This window comes from Magnolia sinica, chromosome 7 (assembly GCF_029962835.1).
Source record: "Magnolia sinica isolate HGM2019 chromosome 7, MsV1, whole genome shotgun sequence".
In the NCBI taxonomy this organism is placed as follows: domain Eukaryota; kingdom Viridiplantae; phylum Streptophyta; class Magnoliopsida; order Magnoliales; family Magnoliaceae; genus Magnolia; species Magnolia sinica.
In genome coordinates, this window is record NC_080579.1 from 65,703,945 (window position 1) to 65,729,722 (window position 25,778).

The window sequence follows — 25,778 nt, forward strand, 5'->3', positions numbered from 1 at the left end:
AGTCAAAAGAGGGCCTCAACTGGTCGAGCCTGACCCTCAACTGGTCAAGCATCACGGACACCCAAAAAATGAGCTCGCTGGACTTTTGAGTTGAGCATGCCTCGACTAGTCGAGGTAGACCCTTGACCGGTGGAGCGGCCCAGAATATTGAAGACTTTAAGTCTAACAACAATATCCAATCCTCAATATCACACATCTACGTTGGCTACTAGAAAATAGATGGTCCAGAAGTCTAGCCATTGCTGCATATGAGCATCATTTGGCAGCACATGCTGGTGAGTATGTGTTGCGACGCGTGAAAAACACCGCATAACGTCGAACGCATTCTCCTATCTATCTTATTCCTGAAAATATCCCTGCTTTACCCTACCCTATGGATTTTAAAATTTTTTTAAAAAAAAAAAAGAAAAAAGAAAAGGAACGAAGCCCCTCCTCTCTCTCTCTCTCTCTCAAGTTGGTGGACACACATCTGACTTATTATACCATCTCTCCCTTCTATCAATAATGCTGCTCTTGACAAGCCAGACAAGAACCAGACCAACGCTTCCATTCTGGTCTTAGTTTAAAAAAACTTTGGTACTCTGCCAAAGTGTGAGGATTCATACGCGTGCACCTAAACATTTTAATTGTACCATACATTCGCTAAGATTAAACCATACAAATCGTAGACCCCACCTTAGATGGGTCATAGTCCAAATTTTGCAATGAATTGATATTTCAAGTGGTAGATTCATGGACACCAAATAGACCGTTAAATAGAAATTGTTCAACTGTCCAAATTCCATTTTTGTTTTAAAACAAAAAAAATGCCTATTAACAAGAGGCCAGGGCTTCTAAACAATCGCAAGCCATCAACGGCGGGTCCATAGTCAGGCAGTTTAATGCGAGGTGGCGCAGTTATGCGAACTCATACGATATCTGTGTGATGTGTAGGGACCAACACACTACGCAGAGTATCAATTCTCTCTTTCTTAAAGGGAAATCATCCAAATCCTCCATACGCCAATCCCGCCCATTTCTAGATCCACATATATATATATATATATAAAGAGGAAAAGTTTAAATAGAAAAAGAAAAAAGAAAAAACATTGAATACCTCTTCTACAGCTTGAAGAAAATAACAACATTCTCCTCTAGGTAGTGTCATCTGATTCAGATATGCTTTGCAAAATAGGCTTCCAAACAATGCCATCTTGCCGAGAATCGTTTCTCCGCCGACTGGGCTGGTGGGGTGCTCTCTCAAGCTGGGCCACATTCTCCGACTTGAGAGGCGGAGGCGGAGGTGACGGTCTAGATGTAATCGTTTCCGGTGCAGTCCTTGTCGATGCTCTGATTTTGAGTGGCTTGGATTCTGATTTCGGGTCCTTTTGCAATGTATATGTGGGGATAAGGAAATAAATCTTTCCCTTCTGCAGCTCAGTATCAGGGTGCAACAAGGAAGGTTTCTTGACGATGGCGTCACAGATGGGCTGCGCCAGGACATGTTTTGGATTAGCTTTCATCACTTCTCGGGCTGTAACTCTCCTCCCGTATTCGTCAATACGTCCATCAACATGCAACACTCGCACCACGTCGAGGGCACCGCATGGAAGAATACATGAAATGCAGCACCTTAACCAATTGCCCATATTCTCGAACTGATGATCTCCTACCGTTCTTCTCCTTCTTGTTTAGGGGCTTCTTTCCGCGGTTCATCATCATTGAACATCTTGATCTGTCGGTATTCGAGGAAATGGATCGATGGCTATTGGAGACCGGATAGACGTGCGTGCAGAATCAACGGAAAGGTGATCGCTCGGCGCCTCCATTGGGCCCCTTATGTCGCCCCATTGCCATTTTGCCGTACAAAATGAAGAGAGAGACGCTCCACTCGTAATTCTTCCAGTAAGTTGGCAAAAAAGGAGAAAAGCTTTTAAGGTGTGGATCAGTGTCCAGGCATCATATGAGGCAGAATGATTGAAATCATCACATCAAAAGCATGGAAGATGGTTTCCTTTTCCTTTCTTAGTGCAATGAGGAATAAGAGAGCTTATAATACATGTTGCTCATTATCTTTTTATTTCCTAAAGGTAAATGACATTTAGACCTACTTCTTTTGTAGTTACTCGCTCTTTTTTCTACTTTTTCCAATAGAATACTACAACCTTCTACAATTGTATTACCACAAGTTGAGAGTAGGGCGTTTCTATCTAAAAGAATGTATCCAAATAGTTGCTGCCTTCACGTCTTTATACACTAGTTTGCACAATGGCTACTCATATGCTTTGTCACCGCCACAACATACACGGGAGCGGATCAGGTGAGGCCCGGGTACCATCTTAGTGGTTGAGGCCATGACCGTGGGGCCCACCTTGATGGATATGTTGTATATCCACGCCGTCCATCAGTTTCTCCAGCTCATTTTAGGACATGGTCCCAAAAATGAAGCAGATCCAAATCTCAAGTGGACCACACAGTAGGGATTGAATTCCCACCATTAAAAACTTCTTGGGTCGCTATTTGTCTGGATACACAACACATGCATCAAGGTGGGCCCCATGGTCAGGGCCTAACCTACTAAGCTGTTACCTGGGTCTCACCTAATCCGCTCCCAACATACACTCGGCTGTAATGCCAGTGAATCGGGACTGTCCACATGGTGGCCCTTAATGCTGATGAGCCAGAGAAGAAAATCACACAAGGTCCAGTATGCAACATTTGAACAGCCCAGATTGAAATAAGGTAAGTCAGTCGATCAGATGAAAGAATAATTCAATCAGTGTGGCTTTGGTACCATGGGCCATCCATAATAGTCGCAAGCAATTGGATGGTGTGGATCCACAGGTCATTGAAACAATTGTACTGAAAATCTGCAACTAACCATGACTGGTTCATTGCAGGATGAACTGGAAAACTACCCAACTTGTTTGTTTTCATCTATCTCGAGACATGGGGTGGGAGGGACATGTCCCTGGCATCTCCTTGCCTTAGGTGCAAACGGACACGCCAATTTCGGTGGGAAGTTCCCACCTTTTCTGTAGGGATTTGTATAGTCAGACACTTAGTCGGTGATAAGAAGGGAGTTTTAAAATGCTCGTTGGGGAATGTATGTGTGCGCAATAAATGGATATTTAAAAATCTGCTGTGCTCACAATCATCTATGTGGGTCACGTGGGCCTCTTTTATAGAGCATGCGAAGCTGAACATGTGCGATTGCCATCGGCTAAAACATGCCACGCCCAGTAACTGGGCTGGGCTGGACCAGGGTCCGGCCCAGGTACAGCCCTTTTAGGTTGGGCTAGGTCTATGCGAGAGCAGGGGTGCAACATGGGTAGGGTCAACCCGAATTTGTTTGGCTCAACCCAACCAAACTTTTGGTCAGGTTGGGTTGAGGTTGAGTTGGGCTTTATTGCAAAATCATAGCATAGCTTGAAAAATAGAACTTGTGACTGGATTAGCAATGGACGGTAGAGTTGTTATTTATGGTCTGTTTCGTTTATGGAGTAATCTATTGAAACATTAATGAGTTCTTAATATATTTCTTTAATTTTATTTTCTATGAGTGATGATTGTAATTTTTACTTTATTAGTATTATTCATAGCTAGCCACAAAGGAACGTGCTTTGCTTATCGTGTTGCCGTGAATCAACCAATTGGGAGGGCATGACAAAACGTTGCCCACGCTCAACAAAAAAACTGTGTGATTTTATATGTTAATTTACTGTTAATAGGTGTTAACTCTACCCAACTTAATCTAACTCGGTCAGGGTTGAGCATTCGATACCTTAGGTTGGATGGCTTGGGTAGGGTATATTGTTGGGTTGGGCCTCAAGCTAACTCCCGCTTGAGCCTTGAGTTGATCCTCATCTTAACCTGACCTCCTCGAATTGCACCCCTACCATATAGGCATGTGTCGGGAAAATATTCTAAAATAAAGAATTTGAATACAAAAATTATTTTAAACTAAGTTGAAGCACATATCTTTAAAGCGCAGTTCACCCCATCTTCTCTTAGATTAAAGATCGCTGACGGGTTGCTAGTGAATTGTTTACGGGAATGATAAGCCTTTTTTGGTACTGCGTATGGAACTTGGCTAATGCAGTCATTGTTTCTAACGGACTTCGCGAGTAATCGGACTTAAGACTCAGTGGGTTCGAGAAGTATATATAAGTATATATGTTACTAACTTACTAAAGAAATAAAGAGATCTGTTCTTCTTGAGAAAATTGATTGGATTTCTGATGATTGATGGTCCGATTTATGTAGATAGGTGAATAGATTGTTGCACCTGAGTCCATCAATGATCAGAACATTGTAAAAACGTTGGCTCATTAATCCAAATGTTGCATTCAGGTAGATCATTAATCGAAGTGCATAGCGCGCTAGTAGCATCTCTACCCCCCACACCAGTGCACGCAACCCAAACTCTTTCTTCCTCTTTTCCAACTAACTAAACACACTACAAAAAAAAGTTTTTAAATCTCAGAAAACTCCCATCTTTAACCAATGTCAAACTAAACAAAAACCCATTCCTTTGCGCTTTTTCAAAATGATTTAAAGGGAAATAATTTTTTCAAATGAAATTTGAAATTTTAATTTTAATTTTCAAATGTATTATTTAATTTAATCAAATACAAAATTCTCAACAGCATGTGGTGTAACCTTGGTCTGAGTTTTTAGCCACAGCAACAAACTAGGCAAGCCTAGCCTGGTTCCTTAGATTGCAATCTGGGTTGGGTTTGGAGTCAGGTCCATAGCTCCTGAGCTACGGATGGATGTACTTTGGCTTGACTGCCCCATGTCAGCATTGAGCCACATCCTATGACAAATATCATACGGCTAAAACCTAGGTAATTTAGCTAATGTGGACGATACATTATTATATCATGCTAGGGTTGTCCGATCGAAGTGATTTTGATACAACCAACCATGCGTGATATCGCGCGCACATATTGCTATCATGCTTTCGTTTTGGATCAAACAGCACAAGAATCACAGGAAGAGCTACAACCACTAGACGTTACTAAGCCAGCCTATGAGCGAAGAAATGAATCTGACCGAGACTATGCTTACCATCAAAATACTCAGCCTAATTGTGCTCGATGAGTTAGGCAAGGCCTGAGCATTCAATAGGGTCTTTGTGGAAAACCAGCTTAAACACAAGCACAGCCCAGTCTAAGGGAACAATTTTAGCCGGTTGGATCAGGCCAAGGGTCAAACTAAGCTCGACATGACCTTAAGAAGACCGAACCCGCAACCTAATGTAGAGAGGGTCACCAACGGTTTCATGGCCAAGATGGATCAAAAAATGCCCGGTCACGACATAAGTGATTTGGACTATCAGATCTTAAATCAGGCATATCTCGCAATCTCCAATGAGTTATCAGATGTAAAATATATGATTTCGGGGTAGAACGAACTACTTTAGCCACCCAACCCCGCAACGTTGGGTTGCGCAAGGCGGATTTGCGAGATACCACCAGATCAACGGTCGTTTCCCTATTTTAATTCCGTTTTTACTACAAGTAGTAAGTTTTAGTTTGATTATAACTCTTCATATGTTGGGCTTTAGGAGTTGTGCCCAACGTGAAAAGAGCTTAGAATAATTAGGAGAACAGCTTGGTGAATCCAAATAGGGCACTTACTATTTTTGGCTGAAAACCTTGTGCACTAGTAGACATCACGACCATCTATAAATAGTAAGTTTCCTATTTATAGTAAGTTGCGAATCCTAGGAGTTTTAGTTATAGTTTGATTCTGATTTCTATCTCATTGTTTGGTATCCCTATTTAAAGGGTTGTAAACTCGTTTATTTCGATCATCAATCAATTTACGAATTTATTAGAATTTATTTCTATTTTCCTGCTTTTTTTCCTTGTTCATGGATTTGAGAAGTCAAAGTGACGAGTACAGAGAAGTTCTATGGATTCGGAACAATTATCCTCTTGAGGAAGACAGTGCTTGACCTTACATCCTCCCCTGCGTCACAACCCAACCTAACTTGAATTCTAACACAAGGTGCTAACCAAAACCCAACCTTTTTTTTTATTTTTTTTAATTTTAAAAGGAAAGATGCCTCCATTTCAATATAACAAAAGGAGTACAGAGGGGAAACAAGCTACTCTCAGGATTCGGGCTTCCTCTAACAAAAAAGGGTGGGGGAAAGCCTATCGTAAAGAAAGCACCCTCCTAACCGAACCAAAAACCAACCTTAATACCTTTATACTTTGTTCATACCCTTTGTTGTCAATTCCTGCGAAGGCCAATCAGATCAATTTGTGTGTGATCTGGATGGATTTTCTTGGTGTAGTTAGAGATCTTTGACGATATATGAAGAAGATTTTACAATTATACAGTTGGAGTATATTGAGCAATGTCGTACCGTGCATTAAGTGATCAGCTAATTAGTGATTATGTAGAAGTGGTTACAGGATAAATTGGCAAAGGCAAAAAGGCTTAAGACATGTTAAATGGTTATAACAACCTTCAGAACGTGAGAAACATCCAAATGGCTGGATTAAGGTTATAAATAGCAAAGGAATTCATTAGAAAGATTTGTCTCATACCAACCCAATTAAACCCAACATATCTTTCAATTATCCTTTCAATTACCCATTATTTACATTCCTTAGTGTAATCACTATAATTTTCGTTTATCAATCAATTACATTTCTTAGTGTAACCCTTTAGTTTTCGCCTAATGTTTACATTCCATAATGTAATCCATAGCATTAATCAAGTAGCTGATAATCTTAGCTGTAATTTGAATATATGCTCATACGTTGAATTCAATTCCTTATCTAGGAAGGTGTTTTGTAACTGCTCTTCACAACCGACTATAAAGTTTCCTTTCTTATTTTTCTTTTATATGTATTGAAAATTCGTTTCATATGGAAGGAAAATGTGTAACTCATCATCAAAGCATGAACCTTACCCTCTGAATATCAATTGATGCTATTTACATACTGAGCAAGTGGTTGAATAGGTAGCCGATCTCATTTGATCTCGATCATATACTACGTATTTGCCTATCTCGGTGCTTAGGGTCATAGTTGGTCAGTTTGAATTGAGCCACAAATTCAATTTTGGCACAGCCACACTTATCACGTGACTAGAACAAGGCACACCCACTAGGACCTTTTATCTAACTTATTGACTCAACGTTGCTAATTAGAAATATGAATAGAAGGAGTTATCGAATCGTTAGGGTTGAACTCTTCACACCAACTACAACACCTCTGACTGAGGATGTGCCAATTTAAGTGACCCCTGAAGCTTTAAATTTGAATAATAGTTGTTCACAACCCCAAGTGTAAGGTCGCAATGTAGTAATAATCTCGATAAGACGGAGGTCGAATCCACAGGGACTGATCTTGTACATTTATGAAATTAACTAAAAGTAGAACTGTGAGAAGATGTAAAACTAATTTTAAAGTGATTGAGAGAGTAATTATGATTAAAGTAATTAAAACTAATAAATTTAAAGTTGGGAACTAGGGTTTCTAAGGATCCACTTGTAGTGATTAGGGAGCCCTCTTTCTTGATTCACGTAACACAATTGGAATTGGAGTCCTATCCTATCCAATTGGAAGATATAGCAATAAAACCAAATATGAACTTCCGTTGACCTACTTCTCAATGAAGGAGAAATATGATAATTGATAGGGATTCCATCACCAAACCATGCCTAGGAGACAATGGAAAACAACAGGATTTACGAATCTCATAATCTCAGAGCAGGAGAATTGTGAAGATTAGGAAGGATTCCATCACCCTACCATACCCAATGGACGATAGTGAACAACATGACTTACTAAATTCACAATCTCAAATCAGGAAAAGAAGATACTTAAAGCTATTGCAGATCTACTTTAATTTGAGTAACAATAAACCATTAAAAACTAAAAGTATTCATTAAATATCAAATTAGAATCCATAAAGGTTCATCATAAACATGAATCAAAGCAATAGAAACAACCCATCACGTTATAAGCTTCACCTCCTTGCCCTAACTAAGAGGTTTAGCCAACCATAGACATGATTTGATCTAAAACCCTAGAAGAAAGAATGAAAAACTAAGGAAGAAAGAAGAAAAACGCTTGGGGACGACTCTCCACCCTTGTGCTTTTTACTCCTCCAAACCTTATATGATGCACAGGAATGCCTTGGGGACTCCTATTTATAGTTGTGCAACACCTCCTTTCGCACCGACTTGAAGAAAATCTAAAAACCACCTCAAATTTACGAAGTTTCGATTCTATCGAAGTGTTTTTGATATGTCCTTCGATTTTATCAAATAGTCTTCGATTGAATCGAAAATCGATCTAGAACTGTCCAGCGAGTTTGGAATGAAATCTTAAAATTCTCAATTCTATCGAAGTGTCTTCGATATGTTCTTTGATAATATCTAACAGTCTTCGATAAAATCGAAGTTTATTAAGGCAGTTTTCTAGAATTAGACTTTTTTGGTCTCGAAATCTATTTTCAGGACAATTTTCAGGATTCCTTTTTTTCACTTCATGTCTTTGATTCTCTTCTTTCATTACTTGGTTTCCTTGGATCTTTGGCATGTGAATTCCTTAATCTTGGTATCCTAAAATCCAACCCTTGCCTTGGTGATCTTTGAATATCAAATTCATGTTTTTAGCACCTTTTCCAATCCAAGCTTTTAAATTCACCTCGCAACATAAACATGAGTAAAATAAGACATTAAGCATTATCATGTTCATGAAACCGAGATATAAATGGGGGATAATATGCAATATTTGACCCTCAACAATGTTCTGACACTTAATGTCAGGAATCAAGAAGGGGCTTCGACTTCTCAAACCATTTTTCCTAAAGAGATAACGGTCACACTCTGAGATGTGCAATTGAGTATCCGATATGTTCATGGATATGGAAGAGCATAGGTCGAGCAATTTTGCATTCAAATTGAGAATACTGACATATGTATAGCTACTCAGACTGAGGCCATGCATTGATTGATGGCTATGATGACAAAAAGAACACATGCGACAACACAGTATAATGTCGAACGAAGTTCTAACGACAATGTGATCCAGCCGCCACTGATGCCTTCCCCCATAATGGAACCCACCAACAATTCTAGTTCAAGAGATACAAAATGCTCAACCACCTGTCAAATTTGGAGAACCTGAGTGGGAGGCTAGGAACTTCATTCCTGAAGTTCAAAATCAAGGTTTACTAGGAAGGCATAATCTCCAATAATTCTCTAAGAACTTGTTGTTCCAAAAAAGACCAAACCGATTAGGTCCTAATCCACCGTCGATGACAGAACCTCTGCTAGTTGATCATGACCAAATTATGTAGATAGTTCAAGAAGTGGTAGATCAAGTACTCAACCGCAATACCATCACGGTTTATCATAATCCCTATCTTAAGTGGTTCAACTGGCAACATTTATTACAAAGGAATTATCGACCAGACTTTGCCCTATTTTTAGGTGATCCCAAAAATCAACCATCAAGCATGTTGATCGATTCACCATGTAATGTGGGGAGCTAGCAAATAATGACTATCATAAGCTACAATTATTCGGTCATTCGTTAACGGCAGTGGCCTTCATGTGGTATTCCAACCTATTGCCAAATTCAGTTCATACTTGGCAAGAGATGGAAGAAAAATTTTCATGCTCATTTTTTCTCTAAGAACAAGGAAATAACTATAGCCAATCTCACCCATTTCCGATAGCTACTAGGAGAAACTTACAAGAGTTATATTGCATGGCTCAAGAGAGGTAAGAGTCGATGTAAGGTCGTTTTGACCGAGGCTGAATTTGTGCAGCTTGCACAATACAATTTTAAATACAAACGTTGTAAGAAATTTATTGGAAAAGAATTCATGGACCTATATGACCTAACCAAAAAGGTCTCTAGGTATGAAGAACTTCTTCAAGAAGGTGCAAGGCAAAGGAACTCATCAATTAGGACATATTATCATGACCTAAATTATAAGGTCGCGATTACCGAAGTACTGGTGAAGAAGACACTCGTATACTTGGTGTTGGTCAAGGTAGAATCGACTATGTCAACCACCCAAAAGGCCCAAAAAGTATATACTTTTTATATCAAGTGGGCCGATGAAATATTTCAAATTCTGTTAACTAGAAAGTTTATCAAGATACATATAAACCACAAGACACCCTCATTCGACGAATTGTAAAAATAAAATAAAATTGAGTATTATAAATGGCATGAAAGTCGTTCCCATTTGACTAACAAATGTGTTGTATTCAGAAACATGGTTCAAGATAACATTGATCGCAGCTTGCTAAAATTCCTTGAGATAAGTAAGGAAGTAATGTTGATAGATACTAATCTATTCCTGCCTAATCTTGAGGTTAATATAGCTACGGTGAACCTATAAAGGGTTGATCATTTGTGATAGAGGGTCAATCTCGGCCCAGCTAACCACGAAGGTGTGCTATGACAACTAGGGCATGGGCGATATCAACCTTCCCCATCAACCGTCAGGCTATTAAGCACGGTTCGGTAAGACGGTCAATGTTCACAATTGTGTGATAATGTGCCAAAAGGACTATCTTAGGTTGGGGAGGGCCTCCTCGACTAAGGACGCAAGGTCAACACATGGCCCCAAGAAGTTTTAAAAAGGTGCTCATCATCGGCCACAAGGAACTTCACCACCTGATCACTACCTTGAGGCATAGCGTCGAATCAAAGGATGGTTAAACCTCTGTCGACCTAAAATGGAGCTGAAAATGGGTCACGCACCCCAAATTCCTAGTTGTTCCAGAAGAAATGACTTGAACTCAGAAATGTCGCTAGCAAAGGCACAAATCGACTATGAGGAAATAGTCGGCAAAGGTCAAGCATGTATCTCGGTCAGAAGTAGTGTAGCTGTGGACGTTCTAGAGGGTTCCCCAGTCAGAGGAATAGTTGGCCTTTAGCATGGTCAAGGTAGTTTTACAGCATGTGATATCTGGTCAGGATGAGAATGATGTTGTCCAACCAAGTGGGTCAGTTGATCCTAGGGATAAGGATAATTATGATAATATATCTGATTAGCTCAGCAATGAATGCTTCCTAAGAGATGATCAGTGGCTGATAAATGGACTAGAGGTGACTATTGAAGCATTATAGGTGACTTCACAGATGCCATGTTGTCGGCCTTACGGCCGATGAGAACAATGAGCACATTAACGAAAATTCCAATATGCATGATAATCCAGAAACACTACGGGGCAATATTTGCATTGGAAGATTATGTTTGGGACATTGCCACCCATTATTTTTCATTGTAATATGGTACTTACCCTGCCTTCTAGTCTCCAGGACAAGCCGGCCCAACTAAATAAGATGGCAGGCAATGTAAAAGAATTCAGTCATCTTATGGTAATCTAACATGTTTCGTTTCCTCCAGAAGAAGCAATTAAAGGGGGACTAAGAGTGGACAAAGCACCACATGTGAACACCATTACGAGGGAATCTAGAGCTATATCGGATAGGGTGGTCATAAAAAGGCCCACCCACGGCATGACATAACACATCAAGCTGTTGTATACATCAACTCATCTTCATGGTTGCCCAGTCACCAGGATTCTGATTAATAATGGGGTTACCATCAATCTTCTCCCACTAAGAATTATGGAAAAATTGGAAAAGACAATAGCCGATTTAATCCCGTCTGAGGTAACAATTAGTAACTTTGATGGCCACATTACAAATACGTAGGGGGTTTTGCTAGTGGACTTGATCGCTAGGACTAAAAGGGTGTTGGCTCCATTTTTCGTGGTCAACACCTCATCCAATTATAATGCTTTGATTAGAAGGGACTGGATTCATTCATTTGCATGCATTTCATCATCCCGACACTAGTTCAAAATCTTTTGGAACCAAGATAGGGTTGAATTGGTCTTGGCTGACAATAAAACCTTCTTGGCCACTTCGTGTTTCGACAAGAAAACAAATGCACTTGATTTGGGGGATTTATTCAATGATAACAAAGAATTTGATGAGAAAACAATGACCACATTTATTCTGAGTTCATTTACATCCTCGGATTCCCTTGATTCTGAAAACAAAGTACAATCAATCAATGCTATGAATGAAAGAAAAGACAGTCCGATGGCAATTTTGGCAGTATTTCGATGCTTTTGATGTTCATCAAAAAATGCGGATGGGTGTGCAGACTCAAAGCCCTTGATCTGGCCATTGAGATCAGTTCTAATCATCCTTCCGTTCATTCTTCCTTGATCTGACCGTTTAGATCAGTTCTGATTATCCTTTCATTCATCAGTTCTGATCATCCTTCCATTCATTCTTCCAGTGAAACCCTTGAAATGTGGAGTGAACATCCCTTGAAATGTGGAGTGGCGATCATCCCTTGAAATGTGGAGTGATCATCCCTTGAAATGTGGAGCAATGATCATCCCTTGAAATGTCGAGCGACGATCATCCCTTGAAATGTGGAGCAACGATGTTCGCATTAGGACAAGTCCCCATGGATAATGATGCAAGAGGCTTTCTTCAAGACATGTTCCCATAGATAATGGCGTGAAAGCCATGCATTTGAACATGAGTCCATACAAAGTGGCACAAGAGCCAGGCTTTAGGACAACTTTCCTCTTCAAGTGGCGCATGGGGCTTTCATTGAGACAAGAAAAGCCTGTCTCTAAGACAAGACTCCTCTCCAAGTAGTGCATGGAGTATCCTTTAAGACAACAAAAGACTGGCATTAGGACAAAGTCCACATGTAATGGCGCATGGACTTCTTTGCAGGAGTGATTGCATGGACTCGCACAAAGGATTTCTTTTGCAAAAGTGATTGCGCGGGCTCACACAAAGAGTCCTTTGCAAGAATGGTTGCACGAGCTCGTGCAAAGGCTCTTTTGCAGACAACTTCCTTTAGAAGTGGCGCACAAGGGACTTGTCTTAGGACAGTTTGCGCGGTTGCGCGTAAGAGATGGCACAAAGGCCATCCGTTTGGACAAAACTCCACATGAAGTGGCGCCAGAGGAAGGCCTTCAAGACATCCTTCCACAAGAGGTGGCGCAAAGGCCCTCCTTCTCTTAGGATTGCATGAATGCGCGTAAACACTCTCCCCTTCTTTCTCCTTTGCGCAGATGCGTGCAAACCATCTTCCTACTCTTTTCCATTTCGCAGGGTCGTGCAAACCTCCTCTCTTTCTTCTCTCTCTTGTCTTCCTTCCTTCTTTCTTGTCCCCCTTCCTTCTTGTCTTCCAGCCAACAACAACCAACCCCTCAAATGTGTCATGGGGAGGGGTATTTATAGGCATCCCAGTTCCCTTCCTCATTAAATTGTGGTGATCACCACCGCTTCTTCCTTCACACAATATCCAACTTCATTTCTTAAACAATGGTATCCACCAAGCTCTCCCTTAAATAGTGGTGTACAACCACTTCTTCCTCTATACAAGGTAATACCCATCCATACCTTTTTACCAAAATACCCCCACTCACTCATTTTTACCAAAATACCCCAACTTACTCATTTTTACCAAAATACCCCCAACTCACTCATTTTTACCAAAATACTCCAACTTATTCATTTTTACCAAAATACCCCAACTCATTCATTTTTACCAAAATAACCCAACTTACTCATTTTTACCAAAATACCCTAAGCTCACTCATTTTTACCAAAATACCCCAAATACCCCTAGTTACTCATTTTTACCCAAAATAAGGAGTGAGTGACCTTGGGAAAGATCAGCACCATGGAATTCTCTGACTAATGCAATGGAATATTTTCTGTGCCTCAACAGATGCCCCCTCAATCCTTCTTTGATTGATTCATGAAATCAAATGGAGGATCGATCTTCTTCTGATTGAAGAACTAAATGAACTGCAACTGAAGGATGACTAGATGATCATGCTTGACCAAAAGATTGAATGATCACACTCGAACAGAAAACTTGAATGATTGCGTTTGAATGGAAGACTTGAATGATCACGTTCGAATGGAAGACTTGAATGATCGCGCTCAAACGGAAGACTCAAATGATCGCGTTCGAACAGAAGACTTGAATGATTACGTTCGAACGGAAGACTCGAATGATCGCATTTGATCGAAAGACTAAATGATCACGTTCGAACAGAAGATTGGATGATCACACTTGAATGGAAGACTTGAACGATCGCGTTCGATCAGAAGACTGGATGATCGCACTCGAATGGAATACTTGAATTATCGCGTTTGAACAGAAGACTTGACTAGAGAGAATAAGATTCTCTTTTCATCGAAACTTGCCACTGTAACAGCTATGATGATTTCGTCCCTGAGTATCTTGGTCAGAGAACTATCTTTCGATGTTGTTGCTGCTACAATGGTCTCTTTGATCAACTCTGGCGACTCTTTCTTTGAACTCTGTGTCTAGGGGGTTGTTCTTTAATGCTGCTCCTGGCGCAACAACTTTTTCGATTGTTTCCTTTATTCATGATTTGCATAACCTAAGCTTTCGAATGATAGTCTTTCCTACCAAATTAATCAGAATTAGTATCTCAATACATTATAATTTTAGCTTCATGGAGCATTAATAATTTTGAAATATATTGAAAACTTCTTCCCTTTTTTAGGCTGATTGTGATATTCACAATATGATACTGATTTAATCATTTCATCTTTATGCTTGTCGTTGTGCTTTGCATTGTATTTATTTCTTATTATATTGCGCTTTCGGAGATGTCATTTCCAACTCCAAAGGTTCAACCGCCGAGTCTTTTTTAGCTTGTGCTCCTTGGCATTCCTTCATAGACTTTTCCTTGGATCTTTGCTGATTTTGAAAAATAGATAAGACTTCTTTCAATTTTCATTTAATAACTTTCCGAAGGTCATAGAAGTTATTGATGATGATTCCATTTGTTCTTTGTCTCCATCAGATCTGGTACTTGGAGACTTGCGATATCATTACTAGAACAATAAAGATTTCTTCAGAAGATAATACTTCCGAAGTGAAGCCTGCTGATACCCGTGAAGGATGGATAATTCTTCTCTAATTTTGTTCTCTATCGCCTTTGAGAATCTTGTGCGATAATATTTCTCTATCATCAAGAAGGTAAGAGACAAAAAGACCTCATGGCTCTTGTCAATATATTAATTGATCTTAAAGATTTAAACTTTTAAGTAGATAATTGTCAATATTTTGAAGGCATTTGCTGTTGCTGTAATTTGAACCTGATTCAAGAGAAACACATTTTTGCATGTTGTTTACTCAATATTTAAATTTTTATCAGGCAGTTGCATATTTGAGCATATCTAAAGTGAAATATGTATCTGTAGCATTTTAAATGCTACACATAGTTTATGCTTTTTGAGCAGTGGAGCTAATGTACTTTTGATTAACCATACTTTGATTGGACAAGACTGAACTTGTCCTAACTTTATTGGACTTGACTTGACTAGTCTAGATTGAACTAGACTGGACCACACTGGACTGGACTGGTCTAGATTGAACTGGACTGACACTTACACACACACAGTTTAGGCTCTTGAGTAGTGGAACAATACACAGTTTAAGCTCTTGAGTAGTGGAGCCCACGCAGTTTTTTAGACTCTTGAGTAGTGGAGTCGGGTCTCACGTGATGGTCTCTATAACTCTTATGAGTTCGCTGAACTTCTCACAGCCTGGTGGGTTCACAATCCGTGATCCATCAGAGAGGCCCAGTGAAGCTACCGGGACCATGAACTCGGTTGGATTTACGCAAAGGGTTGGCCGCAGTAACTCTCTATAGTTCACGGGGCGCACAAGGCGACCTTTGGGGTACCAAATCTAAGCCTCCAGTCCATCAATGAGTAGGTTTTGGCCCTTCCTCATGAGTTACTACTGAAATCAAGCCAATAATCTGGGGGGCCTTATGCATGGTTGGCTTATTTATAGACAATGGCCAAAGAACGCACACTACAACCCATATTTTCTTCGTCTGCAAGGTCGAACCCATTCACGGGAGGGCAATTTCATCCATTCCCCATGACACTGTCGGAAAGCTATACATATGGCATAGGTGTTACGTGTGATTGGTCGTTGATGACTTTTTAGCCCTTTAGGGCTTTCAGTCATTGGCTCTATCCGTTGCCCGCACGGGTATGCGTACGATGACCGTCATGGGCTTTTTAGGGCCACTGGCTTCTCACCGCTACCCGAATATCGATGGAGATAGGCTTTATGCGTAGTTAAACATATAGGCTTGACTAGGCTGCCTTAAATGATAGACTGTTGTCACTAACGTGATAGTTGATCGTACAGGCTTTGCTTAAGATAACAAATTGATAATTGAAGATAACAGATCAATGATTGATATATCGCCCCTGCTCCTATTGATGATATTATAAAATTTGGGCAAAATGGAGCTTTAGCTTAGTAATAATATCAATTATGATAAACTTTGATAATAGAATAATCTTCACATCAGCGATTTGGCGATGACAATGGTAGCTTTGCTAATCTAATCCAGCAATTATCATCAATGCTCGATAATAATAATATACTTCAACTTGATATGTGTAGGAATCTGTATGACATTAGCATTTTGAGACTCGGCATTCTGAAACTTTGTGTTCTGAGACTCTGGCAATCTGAAACTTTGGCCTTCTCAGTCTTTGGATTCTAAGACTTTGGTCATATGAAACCTTGTCCTTCTTGGTATTTTGCTTATCTTGTCCTGTAACGCCCTGAATTTTAAGGGACGAGCAAAACTCTACTCCCAAGGTCTAGCACATCACTTATGCAACATGGATAATGATGTTCAGATTTCGTCCATATTAATGAGTCAAACATGAGCGGGATTATACTAAAACAACATATCATACTCCAGGTATAATTAAACTAAGCAAACGAAAGTCTAAAGCATATATATTTAAGTGTGTAAGTATTTCACAACCTCCAGAGTATGAGTATGTAACTGGGTTGAATATATACATGTATTGTTTTAAAATATACAAAATGTTGAAATTTACAATGTTCAACTAAGCCAAAAATCCCAGTGTTCCTTGCGTGTCAGCCTGAGGTCTACATAGACCCGCCCGACAGCTGAAAGTAGGAGAACCCTTCCTCCTCATCCATGAAGTCCTGCTCCGACACATAGACTTCATCAATACCTACATCTAAACCAAAGTCTGGTTGGTGTTTTAAAACACCGTCCCAGGGTGGGAGTGAGTGATCAACTCAGTGGTACTATAAGGCAAATGTTAACATGTTATCAAGTCAATCAAGCAGTAATGATAAAGCAACTTAACAATCACTTCCTACATACTCTTGTTAATGCAGGGATGGAGTGTAAGTAATGATGTATGCCCTCGCATCAAAGCTCCCTCAAAAAGTGACTCCGACAACCAATTTCGCATATGACAACACTCCTCAAAAAAGTGCAACTTCATCGCCAAAAGTACATCCTAACTAATGCAATGCGATGCATGGTTGTGTTAGCCGAGTACTTAATTAAGCTTATTCATACAACAGGTTTGGGAAGCTAAAGTACCTCCATTTATATCATTGACCCGAACCGAAGGATCCATCTAGGGTCATCAATCCTAGTTAGGCACATATGATAGGCAAGTTGTAGGGCATCACTCCTAATTAAAAACAGTCGATAGGAGAACTCAAAAGTTTATACTCGCGGTCACTACGGGGAGGCTCATCACCTTAGCGTAGGCTAATAGCACGAACACGGTGTCCCATACCACCATACCCAGCTCACGAGTCTTATTTGCTCATTGGTCACTATGGAGAGGCTCGTCACCATGCCCGGCTCATGAATCTTAGCAGATCGTGGTACCATGGTTAGATTAGGCCTTTACATTAGAAATGGGTACCTTAGATTCAAGCAGTAGTGTCCATACATAATAAACACACATTAGGCTAATCTGTTTATTAGGCAGGTTCGATTGGTACGAGCACTAGCTGACTTAATCGACATGGAGCGCACAAGCACTCCTCGTGGCCTAACCACTGCTCACAATCATCGTACGACCTAGATTCATCGAATATACTCAATGTGGTGAGACTAATTCGGTCACCCGAACAAGGACTGTTACCGATTACCTGAACTACGTTATAGCTCCAATCTTACTCAGATGTTATAGGTAGGCACATGTGATAATCATGTCAGCATCCAACAAACAATCCAAATAAATTTCTCATTTGAGCATTTCATCAAACACATTGATCATATTACTTAAGACTTGCATTTTATCCATAAATCGCGTAGAGGTAAAATAAGATTACATGAATGAAACTATACATATGAATAAAGTAGTTGAGAATCCTATCTCAATACCCTTAATAAATACAAATCATTAATAATTTCTCATTCAGAAAATTTATCAAACACTTAAGCTACACTTCACCAAATATATAGACTACGTTAGTTACAACATATATTTTGGCAATTCCTTACACAGAGAGGTCAACATGCATATAACAACAATGAATCCTAGATTAGTAGTCATGGCAAGTACAAATCATGTTTACATGTTTATTCAAACATTTCAACAAACACATGGGATGCATATTTTGTTCAACATAGTTCATACATATAAAATATATCGAAATCGGCGTGTCTAAGACGATATGGTAGCAATCAAGTCAGACATAAATCATTAGCTGAAATTGAAAGCATTGAAAACCATAACCTAAATGTTTATAGTCCGCAACTTTCATCGGAATAGATTCAGACTCGATTAGAATTGTACGTTTCCGAAAATGAAATGTCGGGCACCTAAATAATGTAAACAGTTAGCTAGTTTGACAAGTAATCAGCCTAGATCTCTATGACGAGATTAGGGTTAAGGTTTCTTACCCAAAATTATAGACAAAACTGAGCGTGTAGCGGGGAGGTGATTTAATGCGCCGAGTCGTGGGAGAGAATCCCGGCAACGATCTCCTAAGATCTTTCCTCTCTCCTTCCTCTTTTCTCTTCTCTCTCTCTCTCTCTTAGGGTTTTAGAAAAAATTCGTATATGAGAGAGGTGGGGTGATATAAGGGCTATATATAAGTCCAGAAGTGATGCAAATGGCCCCAGGGCCACTATATACATGAGTTATACCCTTTGGGCAGCTGTTTTTGACAAACAGGGCTGACAGAGAGGCCCACTACTCACATACGTTATGGGTTAAGTTCCCTGATAATGGATCTATGTCAGGATGTGTTTTCAGTGAGATCTGATAATTAGATCGACTGTAGGGGACCCGTGTTAGATCAACGGTCATACTTACTCGATCGGAGCCACAAGAATACGGATATGTGCAGAGAAATTTTCTTTTCCCATGGATGAAGTTTGGTCAGAAATTGACGGTCCAAAATTCCCAATTTCATGCATGAGAGAATGGCCTAATTCACTTAAGTTTCATTACATTTTCTAAAGATATTCGTGTTTCTCACACGCTTCACTCAGGGTTCAAGTTGTGCATTTCTGGATACTATCTGGGCTCGATTCCCACGATGGTTGTTAAGCCAGTAGGATGGACATAATCTTATAGTTTTGCGGTGATCGGATTCTCGACATGCGGTCCAGGTCCGATACGGGGTTTCAATGTACTCTCGAGAGCGTTAGGATCTTGGGATTTTTCTTAGGCTTTTATGTAGTGTTGAGTCAGTGGTATTAATGGTTTTGGCCTTCCTGTTTGTGGGAATGGTGGCCCGAGCTAAATCCACTGATTATTTAGTTTAGTACTTAAATAATTTTTGTCTAAATTACGACAGAATACAATCCTTAGGTGGTTTTGCCTGAGGTGATACTCGAGTCTTGGCATGGATTTTTCCGAGACGTTACAATCTACCCCCTTTAAAGAAAAATTTCATCCTCAAAATTAATACATTTTCTTACTCCTCGAGGATTTGAGGGTAGTTCTTACGGACTTCGGCTTTCGTTTCCCAAGTAGCCTCTTCCTCAGTGTGGTGTGTCCACAATACTTTCACGAGTGGGATGACTTTGTTGCGTAGCACTTGTTCCTTCCTATCTAGAACATGCGTGGGTCGTAATACATAGGTAGCATCTTCAATTAGCTGCACTTGCTCCCATTTGATAATATGGGTAGGGTTAGGAACATATTTCTTCAGCATCGATACGTGAAATACGTTGTGCATGCCGGCGAGTGGTGTGGGCAAGGCGAGACGGTATGCTACTACACCCACTCGGTCTAAAATCTAGAACAGGCAAATGAATCTTGGCGTGAGTTTCCCTTTCTTACCAAAACGAAGTACTCCCTTCATTGGGGAAACTTTAAGGAATACGTGGTCTCCAACTTCAAATTCTAACTGTCTCTGCCTCATATCAACGTAACTCTTCTATTTACTCTGAGTGGTAAGGAGTCGACGCTTGATAATATCGATCTTCTCTGAGGTTGCCTGAACCAAGTCTGGGCCAACCAAGCTCTTCTCAACAACTTCCACCCAACAATGTGGAGCTCGACATGGGCGCCCATATAAAGCTTCGTAGGGAGCCATGCCAATGCTTACTTGGAAGCTGTTGTTATAAGCAAACTTGACATAAGGGAGACAATCATCCCAGCTATCCGTGAAGTCAAGTACGCATGCTCGTAACATGTCCTCAAGTATCTGATTTATCCATCCCATCTTCCCATTGGTATAGGGGTGGAATGCGGTACTGAAATTCAGCTTCACTCCCATTGCTTCTTGGATTCGAGTCTAGAAAATAGACGTAAATGGTGTGTCTCGGTCCGACACAATCTTTATAAGAACCCTATGCAGTCGTATTATCTCCTCGATGTACAGCTTGGCTAAATCATCTGCCGAATTAGAAACTCTGATTGGGAGGAAATGGGCTGATTTCGTCTATCGGTCCACAATCACTCAAATGGAATCATGCCCCTTTCTCATCTTTGGTAACCCGAAAATGAAACCATTGATATGAAATCCCACTTCCATTCGGCTATGGGCATGGGCTGAAGTAAACCAGGGGGTCAGCGATGCTTGGCCTTGACTTGCTGGCACGTGAAACATCGGGACACGAAGTCTGCTATCTAGGCCTTCATGTTATCCCACTAGTACGAACGCTTCACGTCTCGATACATGTTTGTACTACTTGAATGCATCACCAACTTTGAATTGTGTGCAGCTTCTAAAACCTCTCTCCTCAAGTCATGGAGATTTGGGATGCATAAGCGGCCACGATATCTCAAACCTCCATCCAAGCCAACCCTCCATTCAGATTCTTCACCGTCACGTATATGGTCCCTCATTTCCACCAGTAACTCATCTTCCTTTTGAGCCACACTGATTCGTTCATCAATAAGTGGCTGCACGTGGAAGTGTGCGACGCTCTCAAATGGCTCTTCCACCGTCAGCTTCTGTTCGAAATCTCGCACGAATTCCAACATATTCCACTTTCCTATCATTAGTAGGGCTGTAAATTCTATAGTTTTCTTGCGGCTGAATGCATTGGCCACAAGGTTGGCCTTGTCAGGATGGTAGGAGACTTCAAACTTGAAGTCTTTCAAAGTCTCCATCCAACGACATTGCCTCATATTCAGGTCCCTCTATGTAAAGATGTACTTAAGGCTCTTATGGTCGCAAAAGAGCTCGAACTCCTCTCCGTAGAGGTAATGTCTCAAAAGATTTAATGCAAAAATGACTGCCGCCAACTCCAGGTCATGAGTGGGGTAGTTTTCTTCATGTTTTCTCAACTGTCGTGAGGCATAGGCGATCACCCTATCCTTCTGCATAAGTACATAACCCAAACCGACTCGAGAGGCGTCAGTGTAAATAGTATATTTGATCCCTTGTTCTGATAGTACTAGCACGGGTGCGGATGTTAGTTTGTCCTTTAATTCCTGAAAGGTTGCTTCTACTTTCTCATTCTAAACAAACTTAAAATCTTTCCGAGTGAGTTGTGACAACGGCCTGGCTATCTTGGAGAAATCTTTAATGAATCGGCGATAATAGCCAGTAAGTTCGAGGAAACTCCTCACTTCTGTAACCGAGTCGGGTTGTTCCCAGTCCTATACTGTGGTCACCTTGGCAAGGTCCACGGCAATTCCTTCCTTAGAAACCACGTGTCCTAGGAACTTGACTTCTTCCTTCCAGAAGTCGCATTTCTAGTACTGTGCAAATAACTGATTCTTCCTGAGAGTATCAAAGACTGATCGTAGGTGCTCTTCATGATCTTTTCGGCTCTTTGAGTATATCAAAATGTCATATATGAATACGATGACGAATCGGTACAACTACGGCCGAAATACCCTGTTCATGAGATCCACAAATACGGCTGGTACATTTGTAAGTCCAAATGACATGAACTCGTAGTGCCCAAAGCTGGTCCTGAAAGTTGTTTTCTGCATGTCTCCATTCCTGACGCGCAACTAATGATACCCAGACTATAAGTCTATTTTAGAGAAATACCATGCCCCCTTCAACTGGTCGAACAAGTCATTTATCCTGGGCAAAGGATATTGTTCTTTACCGTGACGTGATTTAGCCTACGATAATCAATACACGACTAAAGCGATCCATCCTTTTTTTCACAAACAACACAGGTGCTCCCCAAGGAGATACGCTCGGCCGTATAAAACCTAACTTCAATAAATCATCAATCTGCTTCCTTAGTTCATCCATTTCACATGGAGGCATACGGTACGTCGGTAAAGAGATCGGTGTCGCGCTTGACACAAGGTCGATGGTAAAGTCGATCTCACGCTGAGGAGGTAGTCCAGGGAACGTTCTGAACACGTCTGTGAAATCTTAGACTACTGGCTTGTTCCCAAGTGACGGACTATCACAATTTTCCAACAGGGAGGCGTAACAACGAATGTGGTAAGCACAACTGACCTGAACTGGGAAGGTGAAGGTTGTGCCCTCGGGCCCATGGGCTGTCACCAATCTGGTTTCACAGTCGATCTCTACCTTCATTTCTGTGAGCCAATCCATGCCTAGGATGATGTCGTAATGATAAATCTTGGTCACAATCAGGTCAATGTGCACCACTCTGCTCCCTGAGTCTATCGAGCAATTCTTACAAAGCTTAGTGGCGTCTGAGAAAGTTCCTTCTGCAGCGATGACTCTCACCCCAACAATAGGGGTAGTGTCTAACCCCAATCGCTTAACTGTAGAGCATGCTATCATAGAAATAGTAGACTTGGTGTTCACCAATAGAAATACAGGTGTACCTTAGATGTGGGCGGTAACTTCAAAAACTAGCGGTACTGCGATCATAGATTCAGACGCTTCAGTGGAGAGCACATGTACTCGAGCTTGTTGTGGACTATTGGGTTGCACTGCCATAGGTCATTGAGGTGGCCTATTTCGAGCTGTGGGAGGTCGGTAGGATGGTTGTGTCGGTGGTACAGATCATAGGGGTGGAGCTGAAATAACATGTGGTCGCTAACGGTTGACCTTCTGAGGCTGTGTGTAGCTGTTATCCTTCATCTTAGTAAAACAAAAGGGTTTTGTATGGCCCTCCTTATTGCAATAGATACACTAAAAATCAAATCGCCGCTGTTGAGTTAGCCGAGCCATTTGTCTGGGAGGCAAATTCGTACGAGGCCTCTTGCCGAGAAACGGCTAGTTATGTAATTTAGGCCGAGGCCTCGGGCCCATTGGCATGCATGTTCGAGACACTCTTTCACCATCCTGCTCAGCTTGTAGGGACATGTTCACTAGCTCAGCATAGTTGGGAATGCTAACGCAATACATCTTGGTGCGGATATCAGCTCATAATCCTTCTGAAAATCACCACATTCTCATCGGCTCATTTGCCAAAATCAAAGGAGCATATCTTGCTAGCTCCGTGAACCAGTTTTCATATTCTACCACTGTCATCTCTCCTTGTCGAAGGCGGTGAAATTTTCCCTCCTTTTCATTATGGTACTTTCCATGAAAATGGATTTTGAACTCGTCCCACGTCCACGCAAATCCTGAGGGAATGGTTCATAGGATGCTATCCCACCAAAGACTAGCCTCCTTTTCAAATATATATGTAACCAACTCGACTTGCTCTGCTTCAGTACAATGCAATGGCTTCAACATCTTGGATATGCGATCCAACTAGTACTCAGCCTTCTCGGGTCAATGAGTACCTGTAAAAGTGGGAGGACGGAAGCGCTGAAAGCACTCAAATAGGTCACTTATAGCCATAGCCCCAGTAGGCTGTATAGGTGGCATCGACGGGGCTACATTCATGTTATGTATTATGGCCCCTGCTATAGTGGCCAAAACTTCTTATTGTTGTTGCATTAGGAACATCATTTGCACCAACCTATCAGGGAAAGAGGCTGCCTGAGGCATGGGTGGCATCGACGAAGACGCATGGTTCTGACCCAGAACCAGTGGTGCACTTGGTGTTGGCCCATTTGTGGGGCTAGTGGCTGGTTGTGAATCCGTCGTCGTATCGCTACCCGGACCCAAACTAGGGTCCGCTTGGCTACCACTCGGGTGAGGGCCTCATTAATGATTCCGTCAAGTGGGGGACGTGCCATGTTCCAAGTAGTTTTAGGAGGCATTCCCTGTATATGACATAGGGTGCAACATTTATAGGATTATGATAACATTATCCACTTTCTCCAAACATTCTATACATCCCTAACAAAAGGAACTTCATGCATTTCATTTAACCAAAATTTGTCACAATACATATGATGTAGCATTACATGAATTATGACAGAGAATGCATGTGAGCTAATTTAATAAAGACTTTAACACTTACTAACCTAACATCCAAACTAAGCCTATCCTAGGCTATTACAAAAAATAAGAAAAACAACTACAAATATATGACTAGTCCTCCGATTCTGGCGAAAGCAGAGGCGCACCCTTATTCTGCATGCAACACAGGAGGGCCTTTAGGGTGCGAGACATTTTCTTAAACTTTTGCTTTAGGTAGGCCTGGTTTTCCTCAATCTTGGCCATGCGGGCTTCTAGGGCAGCCCGGTCATGGTGGTCCTCACGAGCAGGAGGTCCCTCGTCTGAATCCTGGGCCTCCACCTCTTCTTCTTCCTGTCCCTCTGCTCTGCTACCTTTCCCTTCTTCATTGGCTTCCTCACCTTCACTGCCTTCTTCATCTTTGGGCTCTTCTTCTATCTCATTCTCGTACTCATCAATTCTGGCTTGGCGTTGCCTAGGGCTTATCTTGATATTGTCAAGTGTAGTCTCATTGATGAAGTAGATAGGTGTGAGGTTGTCCATGTGAAGTCAAAATCCGAAGTTGCGGACGATCTTGCAGATAGTCGGCTGAATAGGAGGTATACGTCCCCCGAGTAGAGCGTGTCGTACTAACTATCTGAGTCAAGGAGAGAGTAGGCAGGAACACTTTTCTCCTTGTCCAACTCTATACAAAAAGTCCACAATAAATCGAGTACATTCTATGCGGTTACTCCACCTAGGAGACACGTTGTATGTGAATATATGGTGGAGTAGGCGAAAATCCTCCATCATATGTGTCGATGCGAGTCTATTCCCTCACCTCCAATGAACAAGTTGGCCGCAAAGGAAACGTGTGCGGCGATTTCTCTCCCGTTCACTAGCGAGGTTAGTATCACTGGCATGTACAACTCCACGTTATATTCCCATGATACGTGCTATGATAACCACATCGACCCTGGCTTGAGTTCTTCCCAACGGTATGGTAAACTGGAGGGGTTCAAGAGTTGGGTCCCGTATGTGTGCATAGAAGGCTCTTACGGTGCCTTCACTTACATGAGTTTTTCCTTCAAATATGGGACCCCACCCATTCTCTAGGAGGAGATCGATCACTGGTTATAACCCAAATAACTTCTCATTAATGTGAGCTTCAAACACAACCTTGCGATCATGGAACTTACTGAGTTCGGCGCCCACCGGTAGAGACCTTT

The 25,778-nt window shown here is 41.2% G+C and overlaps 1 protein-coding gene across 1 annotated transcript; it reads right to left on the reverse strand.

Moving 5' to 3' along the window:
* Positions 1 to 800: 800 nt before the first annotated feature.
* On the reverse strand, positions 801 to 2,178 carry LOC131252115 (uncharacterized). Its single transcript, XM_058253005.1, has one exon. The coding sequence runs from the start codon at positions 1,626 to 1,628 to the stop codon at positions 1,134 to 1,136; it is 495 nt and encodes a 164-aa protein (XP_058108988.1). The 5' UTR covers positions 1,629 to 2,178; the 3' UTR covers positions 801 to 1,133.
* Positions 2,179 to 25,778: the final 23,600 nt, after the last annotated feature.

Excerpts from the sequence above, each read along its gene's own strand:
- LOC131252115 (XM_058253005.1), bottom strand. The coding sequence starts at position 1,628 with ATGGGCAATTGGTTAAGGTGCTGCATTTCATGTATTCTTCCATGCGGT.